The following is a 22,125-nucleotide window of genomic DNA, read 5'->3' as shown; positions in this document are numbered from 1 at the left end:
CATCGTGCAATGGCGAACCTGGCTTCTTGCATCTTTATCCACGGCCACACGTTGCCTCGAGATTTACTAATCGGCATTGGCAAGGGACTCGATTTCAACTGCTTCCTCAAGACAGCGTTCCACGACATGTACGACATATATGGACACTTGGCTGCTTGGCTAGATGCTGAATAAGGATGTGGCCTCCTAGAACTCCAAGATCCTTCATTTTCACGTACTCTTAATCTCTTGGACGCCCACGGGCGTGGTAGGGAGCCTTCGTACGTGGCGAGAGGGGAAACATTCGCCATCTTCTTCTTCTTCTTAGTCTTCTCCTCATAAATTGAATCGAACTCTTAATTTATGACAGAACCAAAATGGACATAAAAAAAAAAAAAAAAAAAAACGAGAGAAAATTCAAGAGAAAGAGAGAGCCTCCCCTGCCACCATGAGTGGGATGAATGCCATAATGACTAGAGAAATTTGTTCATGGAACGAAGAAGAGGGCTCCATTTGCGTTTTACACATCCTTTGCTTAACCCACCATCAACCGCATCCTTAACTTATTATTGCACAAATAAATCCTTAAAATTGTTGGTAAAATATGCTTCGAATTGGGTTGAATAATGAAGTTGGATCTTTAGAGTATTCAAGTTGGACTTTGAGGCGTGATATCACTTTCTTTAAGGATTTATTTGCCCCCACTACGTTGCTAATGGTCGCCGGCAAATTTCCTCCAGGATACAACAAAGTCTCAAATGAGAATACTAGATAGCAATTCTAGTATTTCTTCAGGGTCTCTCTAAGAAACAATCGAAAAATAATGGCTGTAGTTTCTCTCGAAAAAAAATGAAAAATGGAAGAAGTTCTATGTTTGATTTCAAAACAAACGTATTTATCTTTTTCTTTCGAATAAATGCAACTCTTCAAAAGATTGCAAAAGAACAAAGACAACCTTTCGGGAAGGTTGTAAAATGAACAAATATTTCAAAGGTTACGTTGAAAAACATAAGAAATTCAAAAAATAAATAAAAAATAACAATTGTAATTTTTTCGTGAAAGTCGTACTATTTCAACAAGACTTTATAATTGATTTTTTATTTAAATAAATCCGAATTTTCAATAAATAAAAATAATGATCGTTGGTTAGTGTCAAATCTCGTCCACGTGCGCACTCACATCTTTTCGATGTGGGACAAGGCACCTCTTCATTTATTTTATAAACAAATTACCAACACAGACTTCAAGCTTTCTGTGAATGCAAGAATCGATAAGTCTAGACATCCAGGAAAGAAGATTATGGATGATCAAAATAGTTATAAAGTCAGCCCAAGGCAATAATCTTTGACCGATTCATTTGCTCTCAATGAAGTACGTCTGGAAGCAAGGAAACGAAAGGACATAGCCGGATATGCTCTGCAAAGAGCTTTCCATCGATGTCTGAGTTCGCCTCTGTCACGGGTTTAGATCAGAAGATATCACAACTTTCCACCGTGGCTTTCCATTGCTGTCGTCATCAAGAGGAAAACTCGTAATTTAGGTGGACTGGCTTATATCTGAACGATTGCATCCTCACAATGGTGTGAGCTTTACAGATCATATGGATCAACTGAACTTTCAGTTTCTTATCCTCAGTCGATTCTCTATTACATATTGGAGTTAAAGATAGGCATATGATGTATCTTGCATTGTTCTCTAAAAGGAATTGATCTTTTTTCGAACATCCCAGGAAGAAACTCTGTCAAAGCATGAATACTTTGGGGCGGTAAACATCCAAACGAAGAAATTCTATCATTTCCAAGGACTTTTTGATTTTCATATTACGCACAATCAATATATCAAAAAGAAAAATATTACTTTATTGAGTGCAATTAATAAGTGTCTCGAGAACACTCGTTAATAAAATCTTATCAAAACTATATTTTTCAATTTTGGTGAATACCGGTCGCTCCAAAATCAGAAACAAGAAAATCACACCCTACAAAGTAGAAAATGAATGAGAAAATTGTAATGGAAAAATTATCCATCCTCCATCACCTCTCTCAAATTATCCACGGCCAAATCACCTCTTTCTATAGCCATACTCTCACATTTCAATCCAACCCCAAGTTTCTTGCTACTTTCTTTCCTTTTCTTCTCTAGATACAAACAAACAAGTTAGAGAAAAGCTAACCAAAGAAGAGAGGATCATCTCCTAGAAGAGAGAGAGAGAGAGAGAATCCCCATCATACAATGTGCTTTGTTTTCTAGCTGTCGTTGAAGGGCGTGATATCCTCATAGGGTCACCCCACTTGGGATTTGAAGTTTACATCAGAAGAGCGATCGCGACCATACCGGCATCTAGAGTCCTTCGCCCATCACACCTTTTTCATCCCATAAATACAAAAGAGACAATGTCCAATCTTAAGAGGAGTCAACGTAGGTTGACCTTGAAGATGCAACCGCCGTTAATGGAAGTTGAAGGGGCATGATGGGTCTTGTGGTACCCCAGTTTCTCATCTTTCAACAGCGTTCGCAAGCACATTTGATCGGGTGGTATGGGTCGAGATATGTGGCATCGATGACTCGATTCAAGATCATCATGGCCCATGTCAACTTCGACGAGGCCATCCATGGCATCAACGACCTCGAGATCTCAACTCCATGGACGACCTCATGTCGAGGTGTTGCAGGCATGTGGATCCTTCCTTAGTGGCGCTCCAAGACATGATCTTTGGTCCCTCCTTGTCCTTATTATTTATTATCGAACTCTGAAAGGGCTATTCTTGTAGAGCCTTTCGCTTGTTGGAGAAGCAAGCTGCTCCTAGGCAAGACCAAGGTTAGGAAGCGGGGGCCTTCATGAGTTTATGGGCTTCGTCTTTCGGACCTTCCATTGCTCGATGCAGACATTGAGCCTGTTTTCAGAGATGCGGGTTGTTTGGCAAGTTTACAATTTGAAAGATCTTATCTTTTTGCCCAATTGATTTATGCCCGTGCCATTCAGTGTCATCGCTGTTCAGGTGTATCACGCGACTCGCCTGAGTTTGTTCCTAGTACTGTGTTTGCTGAATTTCATTTGTTGTATCGTCAGCCTTGCTCAACTGCGTGCATAACATTTCTGTTTGGGCAAGAATTGATGATGACTGGGACGCGCATGTGAGTCGCTGTGGGATTCTCGACAAAGAGATGTGGCCACACACGGCGCCCACAAGGGCAAAGGGCCGGTGTGCCTTTGTGAACCTTATAATATGCAAAAGGGGGACCTATTGGCAAAGAAAGGGAGAGAACGAGGATCCAAGATAGTCGATGAAGCGATATTCAGAAACTTCAAAAGGAGACGGCATTCGCTTTTCTTAAGCCAAAGGCGACCAGCGATCTCTGTTTTGATCCTCTGATGTTCTTGTTCTTACTTGCGAAGCCAGCTATGCAGTATGTCAAGTTAATTTTCATACAACCCTGGATTCTGCACGATGAGGAACTAAAAGTAGTCCTAAAAACAAGAAGGAGAATCAAAGAAAAGTGAAGTTGTAGATGATAGCTTTATGTTGGGGGCGTGAATGGGTCATCCTACTTCTCGTCCTTTGTCTTGCGCAGAGGATTGAGAGATTTCTCCCCAAGAGATGGCCATGCTTGCTTTGCACAGGTTCAGTCCACGGTCGCGACATGCCGGTCTAGATTTCGACTTTGCTGTGTCCCTTCCAATTGTCATCTCTCCTGTAGCATCGACTACCGGCAATCTCCAGTCGGGAATTCCTGTCACAAATTCATCGCATGACTATGATCATGCCCACATTAATCCAGCCACACTAAAAGGGAAGAACCCTGACCAAACATGCCTAGAACCACCTTAGGACTGAAAATTGCAAAGTGCACTTAAAGCCTGCTTTCCGTGAATGCAAGAATCAATTAATGTAGATATCGAGGAAAGAAGATTGTGGACAAGGCTATAAACTTTGACCAATGAAGAAGTGCGTCTAGAAGCAAGGAAAGGACGTAGCCAGATGTGCTTTGCAAAGAGCTTTCCGCTGATGTCGAGTTCGCTCCAGTCGCATGTCTAGATCAGAAGATATTGCAACTTTTCACCATGGTTTTTCACTGTCGTCGAGAGGAAAACTAGTAATTTAGTTGGATTGGCTTATATATGAACAATTGCATCCTCACATAGCTTTGAGCTCTACAAATCATGTAGATCAACTGGCCTTTCACTTTCTTATCCTCAGTCGATTCTCTATCATATGTTGGAGTTAAAGATAGGCATATGATATATCTTGCACTATTCTCTTAAACAACTTACTTTTTCGGGAATATCCTAAGAAGAAACTCTATCAAAGTATGAAATACTTTGAGGGCACTTAGGAACAAAGAAATTCTGTCATTTTTAAAGATTTCACAATTTTCGTGTCAAGCACAATCAATTTATAAAAAATAATATTACTTTATTAATCGTAATTAAAAAGTGCCTTGAAAACACTTGTTAATATGACAAAACTCACAACCACATCCTGATTTTAGCAAACATCGGTCCCACAATAAAATCAAAAGCAAGAAAATCACACCCTTCAAAGTAGAACAATTATCCAACATCCATCTCCTTTCTCATATTATCCACGTCCTGATCCCCTCTTTTCTAGAGCCATACTCTCACGTTTCAGTCCAACCCCGAATTTCTTGCTACTTTCTTTTCCTTTTTTTCTCTAGATACAAACAAACCAAAGTTAGAGAAAAGCCAACCAAAGAAGGATCATCTCCTATAGAAAAAGAGAGAAAGAGAGAGAGAGGAAAAGATGAATCTCCATCATACAATGTGCTTTGTTTTGTAGCTGTCGTTAAAGGGCGCAATATCCTCATAGGGTCACCGCACTTGGGATTTGAAGTTTACATCAGAAGAGCAATCGGGACCATATGGGCATCTAGAATTCTACGCCTATCATACCTTTTTCATCCTCATAAGTACCAAAGATACAATGTCTAAAGACATGAAGAGTCAGCGTAGGTTGACCCCGAAGATGCAACAGCCGATAATGCAAGCTGAAAGGGCGGGATGGGTCTTGTGTTTTCTCCTCGTGGTACCCTAGTTTCTAGAAACTTTCAACAGCGTTCTCAAGCACATCTGGTCCCGGGGTATGGGTTGAAATAGGGGAGAACCAAGAAATGGCCAGCAACATATCTGCAAAGGGCTCATGCCCCCACTAAGATAATTCATTTATTAGTCATAAAAATAGAAAATTGGTTAACGTTGATAAAGAGGATAGATTTATGAAAAAACAGTGTATAGGTATCAAGGCACAGCGTCAGAATAAATAGGTACAATGACGCCTAATCTAGAAAATTCTAGGAACATTCTAGGTATTAAGGCACATGTGTCAAATACGGGAAAAGTGTTAAAAAAAGTCATGAACTTTTTATATTTGTGCATATTTAATTCTAAACTTTTTTTTTTGGTGCTAATTTAGTTCTAAACTTTTTTTCTTGGTGCCAATTTAATCCTTTTTAACTAATTTTGGTCAAATTTTGTTAACTAGGCACCGACCAATTGATGTGGCATAATCGGCACCGACGTTGACAATTTTTAAAAATATTTTAATATTTTTGAATTTTTATTTTTATTTTTTTTTTTTTTTTTTTCTTCTCCTCCTCCTTCCTCCAACCGGTTTGTGGACCTTGGCGACTAGCCAGAGGCGACAGCCGGCGAGGGTCGAGCCTTGCCACCTAGCACAAGGCTGCCCTCGTGGCCCTCATCGCCGTCACCTCTAGTCGGTCGCCAAGGTCCAACAAGCGGCTAGAGGAAGGAGGAGGAGAAGGAAAAATATATATATATTAAAATATAATTTAAAATTTGTCCACGTCAGCACTGATCGTGCCACGTCAACCCGGTGGCGTTCAATAAGCAAAATCGGGCCCAAATTAGCCAAAAATGATTGAATTGACACAAAGTAAAAATGTTTAGATTAAATTGGTACCAAAAATATGTTTAAAACTAAATTAACATAAATGCAAAACTTTTAGGACTTTTTAACACTTTTTCCTAGTAAATACTAAAGTTGCAATGGCATTGACGACTCGATTTCAAGATCATCATGGCCCATGTCGACCTTGAGCTCGCAACTCCATAGATGAACCCATGTCGAGGTGTTATGGGCATGTGGATCCTTCCTTGGGGTAGCCTGCAGATCCTCCCTTAGTGGCAGTGGCGAGTGGCCTGGGGTCCACGGCGGTAGGCGGCAGCTTCGGGGCATTTGTGGTGGCTAAGTTAAGGATTAGCGTTAACATTTTGCGTGGTCGTTTTACCACCTTCCCATCTCTTTCTTCACTCACTTTTCGCTCGCATATTCCTATAGAGAGCATATCTTCTTGCTTTGGGACCATCACATCCCACATCCACCGCATGCGTGAGGCAACAAAAGGCCACAAATATTCTCATTCGTCCATCAATTATCGCGAAGGGCGACGGATATGTGATCAGTGCTCGATTCAACCACAGAAGAATGGGATCGACAGCTTGGGGACCCGACGTTCACATGCGATGTCCTTTCGCTAGCAACTCCGAGTCGCCGAAAGACCCATTAACGACAGGGGGTCCTGGGTCAATTATTCAGGTGCAAAGATTGGTGAGCTTTTAGCGAGGATTGGTCAAGGCAAGGATGTGCACTCCTCTGTAGCCACCGATGCTGTCAACGGAGTGCACCTTGAAGTGGGTGTTCCCTCAAATGCTCGAAGAATGTGGCATTCGTGAAGGTCAATCAATGATGCAGACATGGAAATCACGATTCCATAAGGAAATCTGTTGTGAGGAAGTGGCTCGTCCTTATCCTCTCAAGTCAATACAGTTTGGTTAAGCGTCATGAACTTGTTTTTACCGTTTTTAAAGGTGATTATCCATTTTGTAGTGCAATTAGTTGAGATGAATGGGGATATCTTGTCCTAAGAGTACCTAAAGATCTTACTAGGAAAAGGGTGAGAGAAGACTAGAACCACAGTTCGATGAAATAGGACAATCTGATTTCGGAAAATATACAGCTAACTTGAAAGTGAATTTTGATGAAAAATAGCATCATTTAGTCAGCTCTGGAGATATTCGAGCTCAAAACGAACCATTACAAGATTTTTTTTGTAGTGCGAAGGACCATCGTGAAGAGAGTACAATGTTGTGGTTACAGAATGGAGTGAACAGCTTGGAGCTGTCTCAATCATCTTTTGCCAGAAACATTGTCGACGGTCAATGCGTAATGCAAGCAACAGGAGGAGACACTAAAAGATGATGATGGAGGTGATAGAAAAATATCTTTCTCACAATCCACAGCTCAACGTAAGCATAATGCCCGATGATTTTTGGGTACTAGGAAGATGTTTCGTTTTGACTTTTAAGTATTGGTCTTTTTAACTTGAGACCCAAAAGATAGTTCCTAGTATTTGTTGCCAAATCATCCATGGAATGAGGATTGCAGGTTCTGTCCTCTTCCTGGAATGCGTGTGAATTAGTGCGCACTAGAAGAAGAGCTGTAAAAGCTCTCGCCTCGTCGAAACCGTGTCGCGATATGATCGTCTCTCGAGAAGTTATGGCGTGGGGTTAGTCTAATAATTGATTATGCCGATCATATGTCAATGACCGAACATGACCTACATTGGCCTTTCTTGAAAATTTATGAATTTCCGATACAGTTTTCGGACTGCGATTGCGTCTCTCTGTTGGTCCCGGCCTAAAGCGAATACACATACGAACGCACGTAATATGGTCCTAAGAATTCAGTGGGTGCCACGAAAATGATATGAACCTCAAATGTCACCGTCCGTAGCCATTCTTGATGCACTAACTTGAATCTTCATATGTATGACATTGATGACATGGACCTACAAATCAAGATAATGAAGTTCGTATGCTGATGATCATCATTCTATCGACCCATTTCCCCGACCTGAGTGAGGTTCAGCTAAGATGCTCTTGTGTCATGGAATGTGATTCTCACATACTTGTATACCCTTGTGAGCGGCGTTATGATATTTGGTGCTAAGAGTTATAGGATGAATGGTTAAATCTCTACAAAGCTTTGAAGGTGGGATTGGTTTTCCATGCATAAATTGATTGAGAGTCGATGCCATTTTTTTGGTGAGATCAGGTGTTCTACATATCTTGCTTGATGGACTAAACATTTGAATTAAGTTGGACGTGGTAAGATATGATACGAGATTATTATTCGTTGTATTATTTTTTGGAACAACTATAGAAGGAAGGTTAGCTTGGTGTTCTTGGCTCACTTGGCATTGTGCGGGCTATTCCGTGACCAAGGAACTACCGGCCTATGACATTTACATGCGGCATGTGGGCTTCACGTATGGTTGACTCTTTGGCTGCATCGAGGGGGGCTCATGCTTGCTTTCACCTCCCTCACTCACCCTCGGCGCGGGAGCAGGAGAAAGCAAGACCCCTCAAGATATTTTGTGGGATACCACATGTCAAAAAGCCTATGAAGCAGAAGGTTGGGGCAATGGGTTTAGATTAGATTGGATTGAATTAGATTCAACCCTCAATTTGTGCAAACGGTCATGTGCATACACATCCATATTGTACAAATCCCATTATCCTATTCATTGATGTAGTCCACCGGGGCCGCACATGTTGACTATAGTTATTGCATAATCGAATCAGCAAGAACACTTTATGGAATTATTGGCAGACCCACGAAAGAATATATTAGGTGAAGCAACAACTCGAATTTGTCATGGAACGTACCGATGTCAATCCTCACAACCTTTTAGTGTCACGCATTATCAAGATCTTGAATAGGAGCATGCACTTTAGTCCTTTTTTACTAGAGTGGGGCTTGATTGAGTTCTTGCTCCATGTTCTTTCCATTTTATCAGTTGACTCTCTAGATTCAACAAAGAATATCAAATCTTTCAATTTGTTTCAAATCTCAATCCACAACTTCAACAGGGTAAGTAAAATTTTCCAAACCTTGTGATGCATATTTTTGGCTTTTCTGTAATTTATGAAAAGAAAAATCACACATGATTTCCTATTTAGTAACGAAAGCTCTTGCTTAGGGATTTTCTGCTGGTTTGCTTCACCAAGTATTATTCTGTGCAGGAGTAACCTTAAAGTTGTGGTAGGATCATGAGTTATCCCTTTTTCAAGATGGATATTTTAGAGAGTTTTGACTTTGTGGGTTCAGAGCAAGACACATTAAGGATGATTTAGCCCATCCCTAACCATTTCTAGCAAACTCGATGTTGGTATGTTCTTCCTAACACGTGACAACCCATGTCCTTAATATACCACATGACATGATCTTAAAAACCCAGTTCTCTTATTAAAAATACCCCATGAGTTCATTCATTCCAGGTACTTTGACACTTTCAAACACCAGGCCTTCGACACCCTGGCACTTTATGTGCTTCTATAACTTTGAATGTATCCACTTCTCAACATTGGCACCTTTGAAAATCAGGACTTCAACAGATCGAATTGTCGAGAGGTCTCCACGATCGAGCACCATTCCACTTCTCTTGACTTCCAGCGACTCGACACTCCTCATGGGTCGCATGGCGTTCGATATTTACCGAATCACCTGTCGCTCAAGCTTTGAACTCTGGCTAAGGATGTCCTTGTCTCCATTCGGTGTGCACCCAACGAACACGGTCCACACTTACTATATCTTTTGATAGGTCATGGGGCTTCTTCTTTAAAGACCTAATAAGTCAACCGGCTTGACCAGTCGGTCTAGAATGATGGCCATGGAAGTAGAAAAACTAGAACATCTTTTTTGCACATTTTCATTAAATATAACGAAGGAAAGTTGGAATTTCTCTTGCTTTGGCGTGGTCGGCGAAAAGGTGAAAAGCGGTTAGGACTAATTGAGCCAAAAAAAAAAAAAAAACTCTGATTTTTCCCACTTACTTGCCTCCAAAATTGACCCTTTATCTCTCTATGCCCTACCGAAGCATCCCTTTTCCTCCTTTCTTCTGTTTCTTCATCTTGCAATTTCTTTTTAATACGATATTATTGTAATGTACATCTGGAATAATTGGTTGTATAATTATTACTTAAATACATTCTTCAGATGATAAGCCAATGACATTGGGCAGCGTGCGGTCGTGTCAGGACCTGGACGGAGAGGGATCAATCATGCTACTTTTGGACATTTCTCAATAGGCATCGGATGGGACCAAGGTTCTCTTCCTTGTTTTGAATCGAATTATTTCTTTTTAATAAAAAGAAATAATGTTCTGTTCCCATTTGCAAATATAAAATGCCATAGAGCTTTTATCTCTTTCTTCACCTTACTTTTTTTAATATAATATAATCTATGCACCTTGGTACGAGACACCTATACCATAGCCAGAACCTCAAGTTATTGTGACTAGAGTGAGTATCAAGCAAAAGGTCTAGAACAAACACGTGGGAGGGTGGAGTGTGGAGAATGGATGAGATTAGGTTTTAGGTCATAAAATGAGGATTAAACATCGATCACATAAAGATGCTCACAATTTATAAACATCGTTTAATTAATGAAAAATATCATTCTCACTCAAGAACATTGACTACAACCGGTTTCTAGCCACTGAGCGAGGGCTTGTGAGCCCCACCAACTCCTAGGTCTTAGCCCAATGGCTAGTGGGGTTACCAAGCTTCAACCAATGATTAGTAGCCTCTTCAAACCCTTAACAATTAAAAAAAAATATTAAAAAAATAAAAATAAAAAAAATATATGTCAGCACCGGTTATATCATGTAGGATCATCAGTATCCATATTATTAATTTTTAATCAAAATTGATTGGAAAAATTATATTGACAAATTTTCAAAAGATTTAGAACTTAATTAGCCAAATTGAAAAGTTTAAAACCGAATCGACGCCGGTGTAATAAATTTATAACTTTTTTGGTAATTTTTCAGAAAAAAATTAATATAAAGATAATAATGGGGTTTCACTTCCATCTAAACTCAATGCCAACCGCTAAGGGTACATGTAGCCATTTCTATATTATAAACACGCCACACATATCTATGGCCGCAAAAAGTTCATTGCACGGTTTCGTTGTCCCTATTTTGTCCTGTGGGAAAGCTTCTCATTCTCCCGTGAGACCATCGTTCAAACTCTCTTAATTAATACATATTGAAATCAATGATTGCAAAGGAATCTATGTGTTCACGCCTTTCAGCGCAGACTCTAAATTCAACATGGACATATAATGTCGATTTGTTTTTGTCTATGATTTGCTAAATCTTCATTATTGCTCGGTGTTCTATTTAACAATTCAATGTAGAATGTGAGGAAGATTTAGAATGATACGAATATGGGCAGGCCCGAGGCTAATATGACTTTGCAAAGGCCCTCCATTCAATTTGTCACTAACTGTTATATTATAAGAGGGATAATTGTTTGAAAAGACTTGTTGTATGGCAACAATACAATCTTGAACTTTCCAATTGGCCAATTTAATCATGAACTGTTTGACAATTTTCCAATGTAATTCCTATCAATTTTGGCCAAAATTATTAATGCGGACACTACTTGTCTTATGTGACACATCCAACTAAAGTGGACAACTTTTGCAATTTTTTAAAAAAAAATTCTAAACATTTTTTTTTTTTTCTTTTTATTTTCTTTTTATGCCTTTTCTTCCTTTTTTTCTTTCACCATAAGCAATCACCTGGTCTTGACGATGGTTGGCAACTAGCTGTAGGCAAAGGCTATGGGTGGCTGATGAGGGCCTTGACAACCTCACCAAATCTAAGCCAAAGTTGACCAGCAAGGACCACCACGTCCGGCAATTTGCAAAGGAAGAAGATGAGCAAGGAGTAGAAAGAAAAAGAAAAGAATAATCTATAAAAATTTTAAAAAATTGTAAAAATTGTCCAAGTTAAGATTAGTGTGCCAAGATGATTGACGGTGATTGGACCATATGTGAGTGATTTCCAACCAAGTTTGGTGAAAAGGATTATAATGAAAAAACGTCAAAATGTTTAAAACTAAATTGGTTAAATTAAAAAGTTAAGACTGAATTGATTGTCTTATTATAGGTTTCAAATTTTTTGGATAATTTTCTCAATTATTTAATATTAGGGACAACACTAGTAAGTGCTGAAAGTTAATACATCTAAATTTCCATCAAACACATCCTAAAGTCAAATGCTGGCGTTTCGACTTGACCCGTCACCATAGTCAAAATTGGCAAAGAAATCTTCCTAGGGATTCCTAAAGTTGATGTTGATGCTAGGATTTAGGTAATGTTGATCACTCACTGGCGTGCATTGTTTCCTATCCGACGCGACCAACCTCCCTTGACCTTGTCGCCCCATGTTGAATATACATTTAATCCGAACATGATACCTTTCTTCATTGTGTAATAACCTGATCGCAACAATTTTCATTGAACAGGTTACACGACACATTTAAACTGTAATTTCTTATATAGATATGTAAAAGTGTCTCTAAGCATGTGTTAACGTATTATATTATATGTTTTGACGTTTGTGACACATTGATTTATTTATTTAAACGAGTTTAAATGCGACGAATGGATAACCCCAGTGCTCAAATCATTCGTCACATTGCTGAGAACTTACAAATAGTCCCTAAACACTCCGGCAAACCTCCAATCTTTTTGTGTTAATGACGGGAGACCGGGGACTCTCGCAATGAGTGGTGGAGTAAAACGTCCGCACACCCATCTCCTCACGTGTCTTTTTCAACATCTTGTGCGTTAAAGTTCATCTCGTTTTTACTCCCAGAGACAGATTTTCACTTGTCGTCTTTATATCATGTGCAGGACCTCTAACTATCAATGCCTAAGTGGGGTGAATCTAATGAAGTGGACATGTTCATGTGCATTGGCCACAGAATGGTCAAACTAGCAGACAGTATCTTGCATGCACGCAGTGAGTGAAACAAAGATGTGCATGGAATAAAATGTTATTGCAGACAGGATTTATTTGTTAAACCAAACTCCTGTCACGCACTGCACATGAAAGAAAATCCCATTGCGAATCCAATGACTGAATTTTGGGGGTCGAGGCCCCGAAATTCTTAGAGTTTGGACCCATCTGGGGAGGAAATCAATGTCTAGGGTGTTCTTTTTTTCTTTTTCTTTTTTGTGAAAAGAAAATTGTATTCAAATTGAAGTAAAAGGTCATAATACACAAAATAAAGCCAAATAAAAAAAACAAAAAATTGAGAGAGAAAGATCAATAACGTATCAGTTGGGTCAAAATACTTGTTCCAAAGAATGGATCTTGTTAAGCAAAATAATAGGTAGTTGATCACTAAATCTCGTAACATCGTTAGTGATGAGCACACGATAGAAATTCATTTTTTAATAGCTATGGCGCTAGTTAGTAGTGTGCAGATAGGATTTTCTTTGAATAACTAAATTTTTTTATGAAATGAATGCCTCCCCTTAGCCAAATTCGCTTGTGCTTAGCAGCCTCATCGACACAATTAATAAAAGACGAAAATAAAAGGAAAAATGTTATAATAAATTCATAAAAATAAGAAAAAAACAAATAAATTAATTTTAAAAAAAAAAAACTTTATCTTAGCTCCTGTTATATTGTGTAGGACAACCAATATACATAAAAATAATTTTCAATCAAAATTGACCTGAAGAATTACATTAGCAAATAATTAATAAGTTTAAGATTTAATTAGCATAATTAAAAAATTAAGGATCAAATCGGCACAAATGTAATTCCAATTCCCGTAACACCAAGCTGGAGGATATTCGAGGTGTACTGACATGCAAGCTTCCCCAAACCCCCACATTTCCACATCTTTGAAGGGTGAAGACCCTAAAAAGTTGAGAAAAATGCATCCTCCCCAGAAAAATATTATGGAATATTTATGCGGGTCCAATAACGCACTCTAGAAGAAAGGTCCCCTAATGATTTCTCCGCGTTTCTTCTCTATAAAAACCATTGCTCACTTCTATAGCATAATCACCCACCTCTCTCCTTTTAATATTTTCTTATCCTTTCTTGCTCTTCCTTCCTTGCTACTGCTGAAAAACAAGGAAAAAAGAAGAACAAGCAGGACATGGGTAATGCAGATTATGATGAGTTCCCTCCGGTGGAGGGCGAGGCGGATCGGTGCGGCAGTGGGGTGGCCATCCCGCCGCCCCGGCCATTCCTCAAGTCCCTGAAGAACTCCCTCATGGAGACTTTCTTCCCGGACGACCCGCTCCGGCAGTTCAAGGGGCAGCCGCGGTCGAGGCGAATCATGCTGGGGCTCCAGTACGTGCTCCCCATCCTTGAGTGGGGGCCACGGTACACCCTCGAGTTCCTGCGGGCCGACCTCGTGGCCGGCATCACCATCGCCAGCCTCGCCATCCCCCAGGGCATCAGCTACGCCAAGCTCGCCAACCTGCCCCCCATCCTCGGCCTATGTTAGTGCTTTTCTGCTTCTGAATTTGAGTATTTCCGGTTCTTCGCATGAGAAGAAGTTCATTTCTAGTAAAAATGATTTCATTAATACCAACATATCCACTATAGGATGCTATATTTTTTTGTTTTTATATGAATAGGAAAGGTTATTTATATGACTCGTGAATAGTTCTAGGCATGTGCGCAACTTTTCAAACTTACGCCGAATGCTTATCAGACTACCATCCAACAATAAGCGAGCTAAACTCTATCACAAGTCAAGATCAGCCTTTTTATTACCTTAATCTCATCATTGAAGTATCAAATTAGCTGTCGGCTGAAAGCTGATGTCCTTTTGCTTCCTCTTTGTTCCCCTCATTTTTGGTCATTATCTGTCCCCGATCTAACCCGAAAAAGGAAAAAAAAAAAAAAAACAACATAAAACAATCGGTGCAGATTCGAGCTTTGTGCCGCCGTTGGTGTACGCGATGATGGGGAGCTCGAGAGATCTGGCGGTGGGGACGGTGGCGGTGGCATCGCTGCTTACGGCTTCCATGCTGGGGAAAGAAGTGAAAGCGTCTGAGAACCCGACGCTGTATCTCCACCTCGCCTTCACGGCCACCTTCATCGCCGGCGTCTTCCAAGCTTCCTTGGGCCTGTTGAGGTGAGTCAGCTCATGGAAAACGTTTATTATGAGTTATGGCTCCTCCAATATCATGTCGCTGTTACGTTTTGACCCTCTTTGAATCGCTAAAAAAACAACGTAAACAATTCGCATCTCTCTCTCTCTCTCTCTCTCTCTCTCTCTCTCTCTCTCTCTCTCTCTACGTTGGTTTGTCTCTTTTCCTGTCTGCTTGTTTGTGACAAGAATTCCTGTAACGTAAATGGAGAAACTACAAAGCAACTCAACCTTGTTTTCCCTTTCAGTTTTCTCAATTTTCTCATAAGTAATCGACCAGCGATATCCGTAAACCACTTTTCATAAAGATCTAACTTGGCGAAAACTTCGGCTTGCAAATGCAATTTCGTTCACTTCATGACCACCTACTGTAATCCCGGGCCTCTTTCTTGACGAAGTCCTTCCAAAATTTACGTCAAATTCTTTTCATTTTACTGAGAAGTTTCTTGCTAGTGGAAAATGTGGGGCCTGAGATAAGGTAGTCAACTTTATTTACTCCACTTGTTTGAAACTTTACAAAGAGCCTCATATCCAAGACTGAGTAGATATTTACCAGAACACACCTTTTAGTCAATTTTAGGTTGTATAGAAAAGAAAAAGATCGAAGATTCATTCGACGTGAGTGATGCAATTTGCAGACTAGGGTTTCTGGTGGATTTTCTATCGCACGCGACGATCGTGGGGTTCATGGCCGGAGCGGCGACGGTGGTGTGCCTTCAACAGCTGAAAGGCATTCTCGGCCTCACCCACTTCACTCACGAGACCGACGTCATCTCCGTCATGCACTCCGTCTTCGGCCAGATTCACGAGGTCTTTTTCACCGCTTTATACTCATGTCACCTGACACATCGATATATGTCACCATAAATACATGTTTCGGTCCGAACTTTTGGCACGAGACCGCAGTATATAATTATTCTACAAAGCACTTATCCGTTTCCTCTATTTGTTTATCCTATGATCACCGACGAATAGATACTGAAAATAAAGTACCAAAGCAACAAAGTTTGTTCCGACATCTAGGCTAACTTTGGAGGATTTATTTAAGAAGATACAGCTTCCACTAACAGGCAGAACCCAATGAAAGTTGCACTTATAGGGTAAGAAAATTATTCAAAAGACGATGAATTGTGCTAAAACAACCAATTTCTCAATGCTGATGTCCTAACAAAGAAGCTTCCTAACCGAAAAAGCTAGAAGATATGCACAATCATGAGAGAATATTGATAAGATTACTTTACATTGATTAGCTTATCAAAACTTGTGAATCACATGTTAGGAATCTGATTTCATCATTTTTGCATGATTATGCTCATTTTAGTTGAATATTATAACTTAGCATAAGTTTTATTTGCGTGAATAAACCCTCTTATTTATTTAGTTCTATCATTCAGAAAATAATAAACGAATTATGATGAGAAGTGGAGATGATACGAAAAATTGTGTGAGCAGGAGAAATTTTACTTTAAGGATAAATAACGTCACTTTTCTACTTATAATATGTAGGTTTATATAGTTATATATATACACACACACACACACATACATACACATATCTATCTTATCTTTTTGCGATGCTGGCCCCTTTTTGGCAGTGGCGATGGGAAAGTGGTGTCCTGGGGTGTTGTTTCCTTTTCTTCCTCCTTCTCACCAGATACTTTGTAAGTGAATCTGACCCTCTCTGCTCTCAAATCTTTCACTTTGAATTTTTTTTTTTATTTGATATTTTCCTCTTTTTTCTAGCACGAAAAAAAGGGTAGTATTAAAATATTTGTGGAAAGTGAATTAATCTCACACGACTCTATAATTGCAAATTGTCCTCGATGTGTACATTTTTGGCAGCTTCCTGCTCAACTTGGAACATTTAACCTTGATCACGTTCTCTTTACAATCCAAGTCTGACCTGCTTCCACTCTTCAAGCTATTTATTTAGGAATGGTTAATACCACCAAAAATCTTCAATAATGTTCACCACAAAATCAATATTCCAAACTTTTTTTGTTTCACCAAAACCCTCCGAACATATTATATCATAGTTCACATAGTTTAAGTTTTTTTGTGGGAATTTTTAAATAGAATATGCAGGATCCTTTCCCTACTTATCTAGAATGGGTATAATGCGACTTTTTCTCTATTTGCCTCCCCCCAAAAAGAGACATATTGCTTAAGAGAATTTATACTATCTCCACTATAATAATATTGTTTTTTGGCTCTATACTCAGAAAAAGTAGACATAGCTAAGAAGCATATGCAATATTATAATCAATTGCAATTAAAAAGAATGCATAAACCCTTCTCCTAAAAAAATCTAAAAGGGGTATTATAATGTGACTTTTCTCTATTTCCAAAATATAAAAACCTTTGCAAACAGTTGCATGCATATATGTTCTGATAATTAATCTTGGATTGTTTTCTTTTTTATGATGAAGAGCAAGAGGAAACCCAAGTTCTTCTGGATATCAGCAATGGCTCCGCTGACGACGGTGATCCTGGGAAGTCTCCTGGTTTACCTAACCCACGCTGAAAAGCATGGCGTTGCAGTGGTAAGTGCTCCAGTTCTCCCGTATATAAAACTGAATAAGTCCATCAGAAATTCAAGAACAAGCCTAGGAGTATAATAAAAAATGATCTGATGCGGGTAGTTAGGTAACAAGTAATTCTAGGTAAGAAGAAAGCTAGCTTGTAAAATTAGTTTAGAATCCAAAAAAGACGGACTCTTGCAAGGTACTAGATATGACCGCATTGCTTAAATTCTTACCGGCAATTCTTCACGTCGATTAATAGGTTAATTGGGTGAATTGTTTTGAATACATGTGAAGCGGGTTGTACTTAGACACTGAGCACGAACTTGAAATGATATCCATTGGCTATATTCGAACGCTTGTCTACAACATGCTGCATCATCGAGTGAGTATTAGGTACAACCGTGGTCGTGATTATTCCCTGAATGAACCTAGAGCCGTTAAGGGCTTGCAACACGCGTCTCTGGTAAGGCCTGGGCTTGGTAAAACATGTTTTCAGAGTTGCACCACTTCAAAACTGGACGACGCAACTTCCTAAAAGCTGCCATCGGCTATTATAGCTGCCGGGGTGTCGCGGCAGCCGCGAGGCGTTTTGCTAAGCATCTTACGAAAGCTAGAGCAGCATCATCTTTTCTTTTCACGCCGTGACTGCTGCGAAAACACTGTACCGACCATGGACCGCCGATAAAGGCAGGAGTGAGAACAGATCAGTCCACTGATGAACAGGCTGGACCACCACCATTCTCTGCATGTGTGTTGTATCGAAAAGCACACGGCCTTTCAAGTTTCTGTCCTGGGGCCGGTCCAAAGTTGCCAGTGACTTTTACCTCGCAAATCATTACACAAAGCCAGCGAGCCGTAGAGGGACTCGGTACTGCTCGCGCATGTTCCTGTGGGGAGGCTTTTTTTGGCCCATTTCGATAATGTGCACGGTCTTTCTGATCATGTCAGCCATTGAGAGCCCAAATGCAGACAAAAACAACTTAGAAAGATGGTGAAAAAAGTGGGGGGAGAGAGGAAAAAGAGGGAGATTGAGGGAATCTGATTGGTGGGTCGCCGAGCTACCCAAATGTCCTCTGCAATTATTGAAATGGAAAAAGTGTTGAATAAAAGAACCAAAATTGAAGTGAATAATGTTGTTTTATGTGTGTTAATTTGTGATTTGTTCTGTCTTCGTGTCAGATTGGTCCATTGAAGAAGGGCCTGAACCCACCATCCGGCATGGATTTGGCATTTAGGTCTCCTTATCTTACCACGGCTATCAAAACTGGCATTGTCACGGGCGTTATAGCCCTAGCTGTGAGTCGCTCTCTGCTTCAAACCTCAGCCCCTTTTATAATTTTTTTTTTTTTTTTTGGTCCCGTCTTTCAAAGCATTAACATATTTAGTGTCCATGTCATTGTGTGACATCTGCAGAAAGATTTGTTCTGGCCTCTAGTGAGCCCAGTCAATTGTCTACATGCAAGTTTTGTCCACCTATAATCATTGGTCGATGCAGTTGCAGTAATTGGCTTAATAATAGTAACTGCTATGACCCATCAATCCTGACTCTGCATCAATATTATTCATTGGACTTGATGCCTTGGGATTCAATGGATAATGTCAAATTTGACAATATGAAAAGAAAAAGGAAGTGCATTCATAAGCAAATAGATTGTCAATTGGTAAAAGAAGCAGCTGTGTTACATGTGTGATGGGTGGTATGAATGCAGGAGGGAATAGCAGTTGGAAGAAGCTTTGCCATGTTCAAGAATTACCACATTGATGGGAACAAAGAGATGATTGCATTTGGGATGATGAACATTGCTGGCTCTTGCACTTCTTGCTATCTCACCACTGGTAATTCCTGTACACTCTTAGGCAGAGCATACATAATCTAATTTATAAGATTACCAAAAGTAATTACCTAATTTTCTCTCAAATTGGCATCGATGAATGATGCATTGTATTGATTTTTAGTGTATTCATTGAAATTTCAGGGCCATTTTCGCGATCGGCGGTGAACTTCAACGCGGGATGCAAGACAGCAGTGTCAAACATTGTCATGGCGATCGCCGTCATGTTGACATTGCTGTTCCTAACACCTCTGTTCCACTATACACCCCTCGTGGTGCTGTCGTCTATCATAATCGCCGCCATGCTTGGCCTGATAGACTACGATGCTGCCATCCACTTGTGGAAGGTCGACAAATTCGACTTCGTTGTTTGTATCACCGCCTATGTTGGCGTTGTGTTTGGCAGTGTCGAGACTGGCTTAGTCATAGCGGTATGCATTCGCAGATCTTTTTCTTTGCATCTTCTTTTCAATACATGCGCGTGAACTGTATTTGCTTGTGTGTTACAGGTAGCAATATCACTGCTCAGGGTATTACTCTTTGTTGCAAGGCCCAAAACTTTTGTTCAAGGAAGGATTCCAAACTGCAATGCCTACAGAAACATTGACCAGTACCCAACTGCCAAAAATGTGCCCGGAATCCTCATATTGGAGATCGACGCTCCGATTTACTTCGCTAACGCGAGCTACTTAAGAGAAAGGTATGAGAAAGCCCCTCAATACAGTACTAGTAGATTGCTTTGCTGAGTTTACCGTTTCTCTTCATGTACGCATGAACATATGTTCTTATAGGATCTCGAGGTGGATTGACGAAGAAGAAGACCGGTTGAAAGCTTCGGGGAGGCCGATCTGCAATATGTTATCCTAGACATGGCAGGTGAGTACAAAAGTGAAGCCATTCGCGACATACTACGAAACTGCAATATGCAGGTATTGAAATTAGTTTATGTATGATTTTGTCAAACAGCGGTAGGTGGAATTGATACCAGCGGTATAAGCATGTTTGAAGAGATCAAGAAAACCATGGAAAGAAGAGATCTCAAGGTATAGTCTTGTTCATCTTGTCATACAGATTTCCTCATTAGGTCACTACTACTGTCAACAAGAACCTATGCAAGCAGTGCCTACCTTCATTTCTCATTCCCATCTTTCAATAGCTGGTTTTGGCGAATCCGGGAGGCGACGTGATGAAGAAGCTAAGCAAGTCCAAGTTCGTCGAGAACTTAGGCCAAGAGCAGTTCTTCTTAACCGTCGAACAGGCGGTTGGGGCTTGCGATTTCATGCTTCACAAATGCAAAGTCGACGCAGAGACTGACGAATCCGATGAGAAGTGGAACAATGTCTGAAGATGGACTACACCACAAGCTATGCAGTTTGGCAGGCATTACCGTCCTTGGCAACCATGGCAAGAGAGCAATAGTATTTTTGTATAAGCTCTCAGTAGGGACATGTGACCATTCCACCCGACCAGAGATCTGTCTCTATCAGCAAGGATGGGGGCAAAACAATGTGACGAGGGTTGCCAAAAATCTCTATCTCATGTACTTAAACAGCCGCTTTTGACTGCATTTTAAATTGAGATAAGATCAAATGGATTATGTAGAGAATAGACATGGAGGAAATTAACTATGGTCAGATAGATTCTCACATTGACCATGTTTAGTGTCTCTATAAAATTGACCTATGAATGGCTCATGCCGTGTTTCCTAACTCCGGTACCATGAAAAATTTTCTGAGATAACAACCGAGGCAACCTAATTCATGCTAAGATTCAAAAGAATGATATGGCTACGCTTCACAAAGTAAAGGATGAAACCATAAATTAATTCCACTTGTAACGTATAATTGATTGTTAAACATAATTCTCATTGAAAAATAAAACTCATAGTATGTTCCAAAATATCATAAATCAATAATCGTAAAGATAAAATTCTCAACCAATTTTTTTTTCCAAGTCCTTAACTTCATTATGAAATAATTAAGAGAATGATTCTTTGCTTACTTTTCATTCGAAATGCAGCATTTGTGAATATTTAACCTTCCACCTGAAGGGTCAGAAAAAAGAGTGAGCAAAATCATAGTTTAGCAAGTGACCAATGCTACTTCTATGGGATCAAGTTACAAATAATGCAATTTTAAGAAAGAATTGCATTCACATCGAATAAGCAATTTCAATAACTCAATGTAGTATTAAAATCCTTATATATACCGGTACAAATCAATCTTGAAAACTATATTGCCTATGATTATGTCTCGAAAATCACATCGATTGAGGTTATGTGTTGAAAATATCATCACTTATGATTAAAACTCCAAAGCAAAACCAATCATTGCATATGTTCATATCTCATGATCTCACTGCATGGGAGCTGACAATGAATACAAATCAAATAACACAATCATACAATGCTGGCATACAAACATCGCAATGACAAAATACTTCTGGACATATCTTTTCAACACGCTTTCACTGCACCACTTAAAATGATTGAAAACTGCCTGAAGCCTAATTATTTTCTTCAAAACAGCATGCCGTAAAAACTCCATTGCTATACCTCATCATAAAGCAAGTGCCCATGCCATAAACGCACACGTTTAAATTTAGTCGAACGAGCCGTGCATGTTTATAAAAAGCATAGAAGCGACCAAAAAAAAATCGATTTTCCACCACAACACCTTACGAAATCGAAACTGAATTGATGGGCTTGCCGAAAGGTCGAAGCCATCACTACCCTCTTGCTCTAATGCGTGAAAACTTTTGCAGCAGGCAACCG

General features: G+C 39.8%; 1 protein-coding gene across 1 annotated transcript; it reads left to right on the top strand.

Annotated features, from left to right (window-relative positions):
* The first annotated feature begins 13,905 nt into the window (after positions 1–13,905).
* Positions 13,906–21,000, top strand: LOC104456960 (sulfate transporter 3.1). Its single transcript, XM_010071865.3, is given in 13 exon segments — positions 13,906–14,339; positions 14,773–14,980; positions 15,634–15,805; positions 16,591–16,656; positions 17,425–17,538; positions 18,700–18,816; positions 19,230–19,356; positions 19,497–19,783; positions 19,862–20,052; positions 20,144–20,184; positions 20,187–20,228; positions 20,319–20,395; positions 20,509–21,000. Coding segments are annotated over 13 exon segments (1,980 nt in total). The 5' UTR covers positions 13,906–13,990; the 3' UTR covers positions 20,698–21,000.
* The last annotated feature ends 1,125 nt before the right edge of the window (positions 21,001–22,125 follow it).

The sequence above is a fragment of the Eucalyptus grandis genome, chromosome 8, assembly GCF_016545825.1.
Source record: "Eucalyptus grandis isolate ANBG69807.140 chromosome 8, ASM1654582v1, whole genome shotgun sequence".
In the NCBI taxonomy this organism is placed as follows: Eukaryota; Viridiplantae; Streptophyta; class Magnoliopsida; order Myrtales; family Myrtaceae; genus Eucalyptus; species Eucalyptus grandis.
This window is presented reverse-complemented; position numbering and strand designations above follow the sequence as displayed.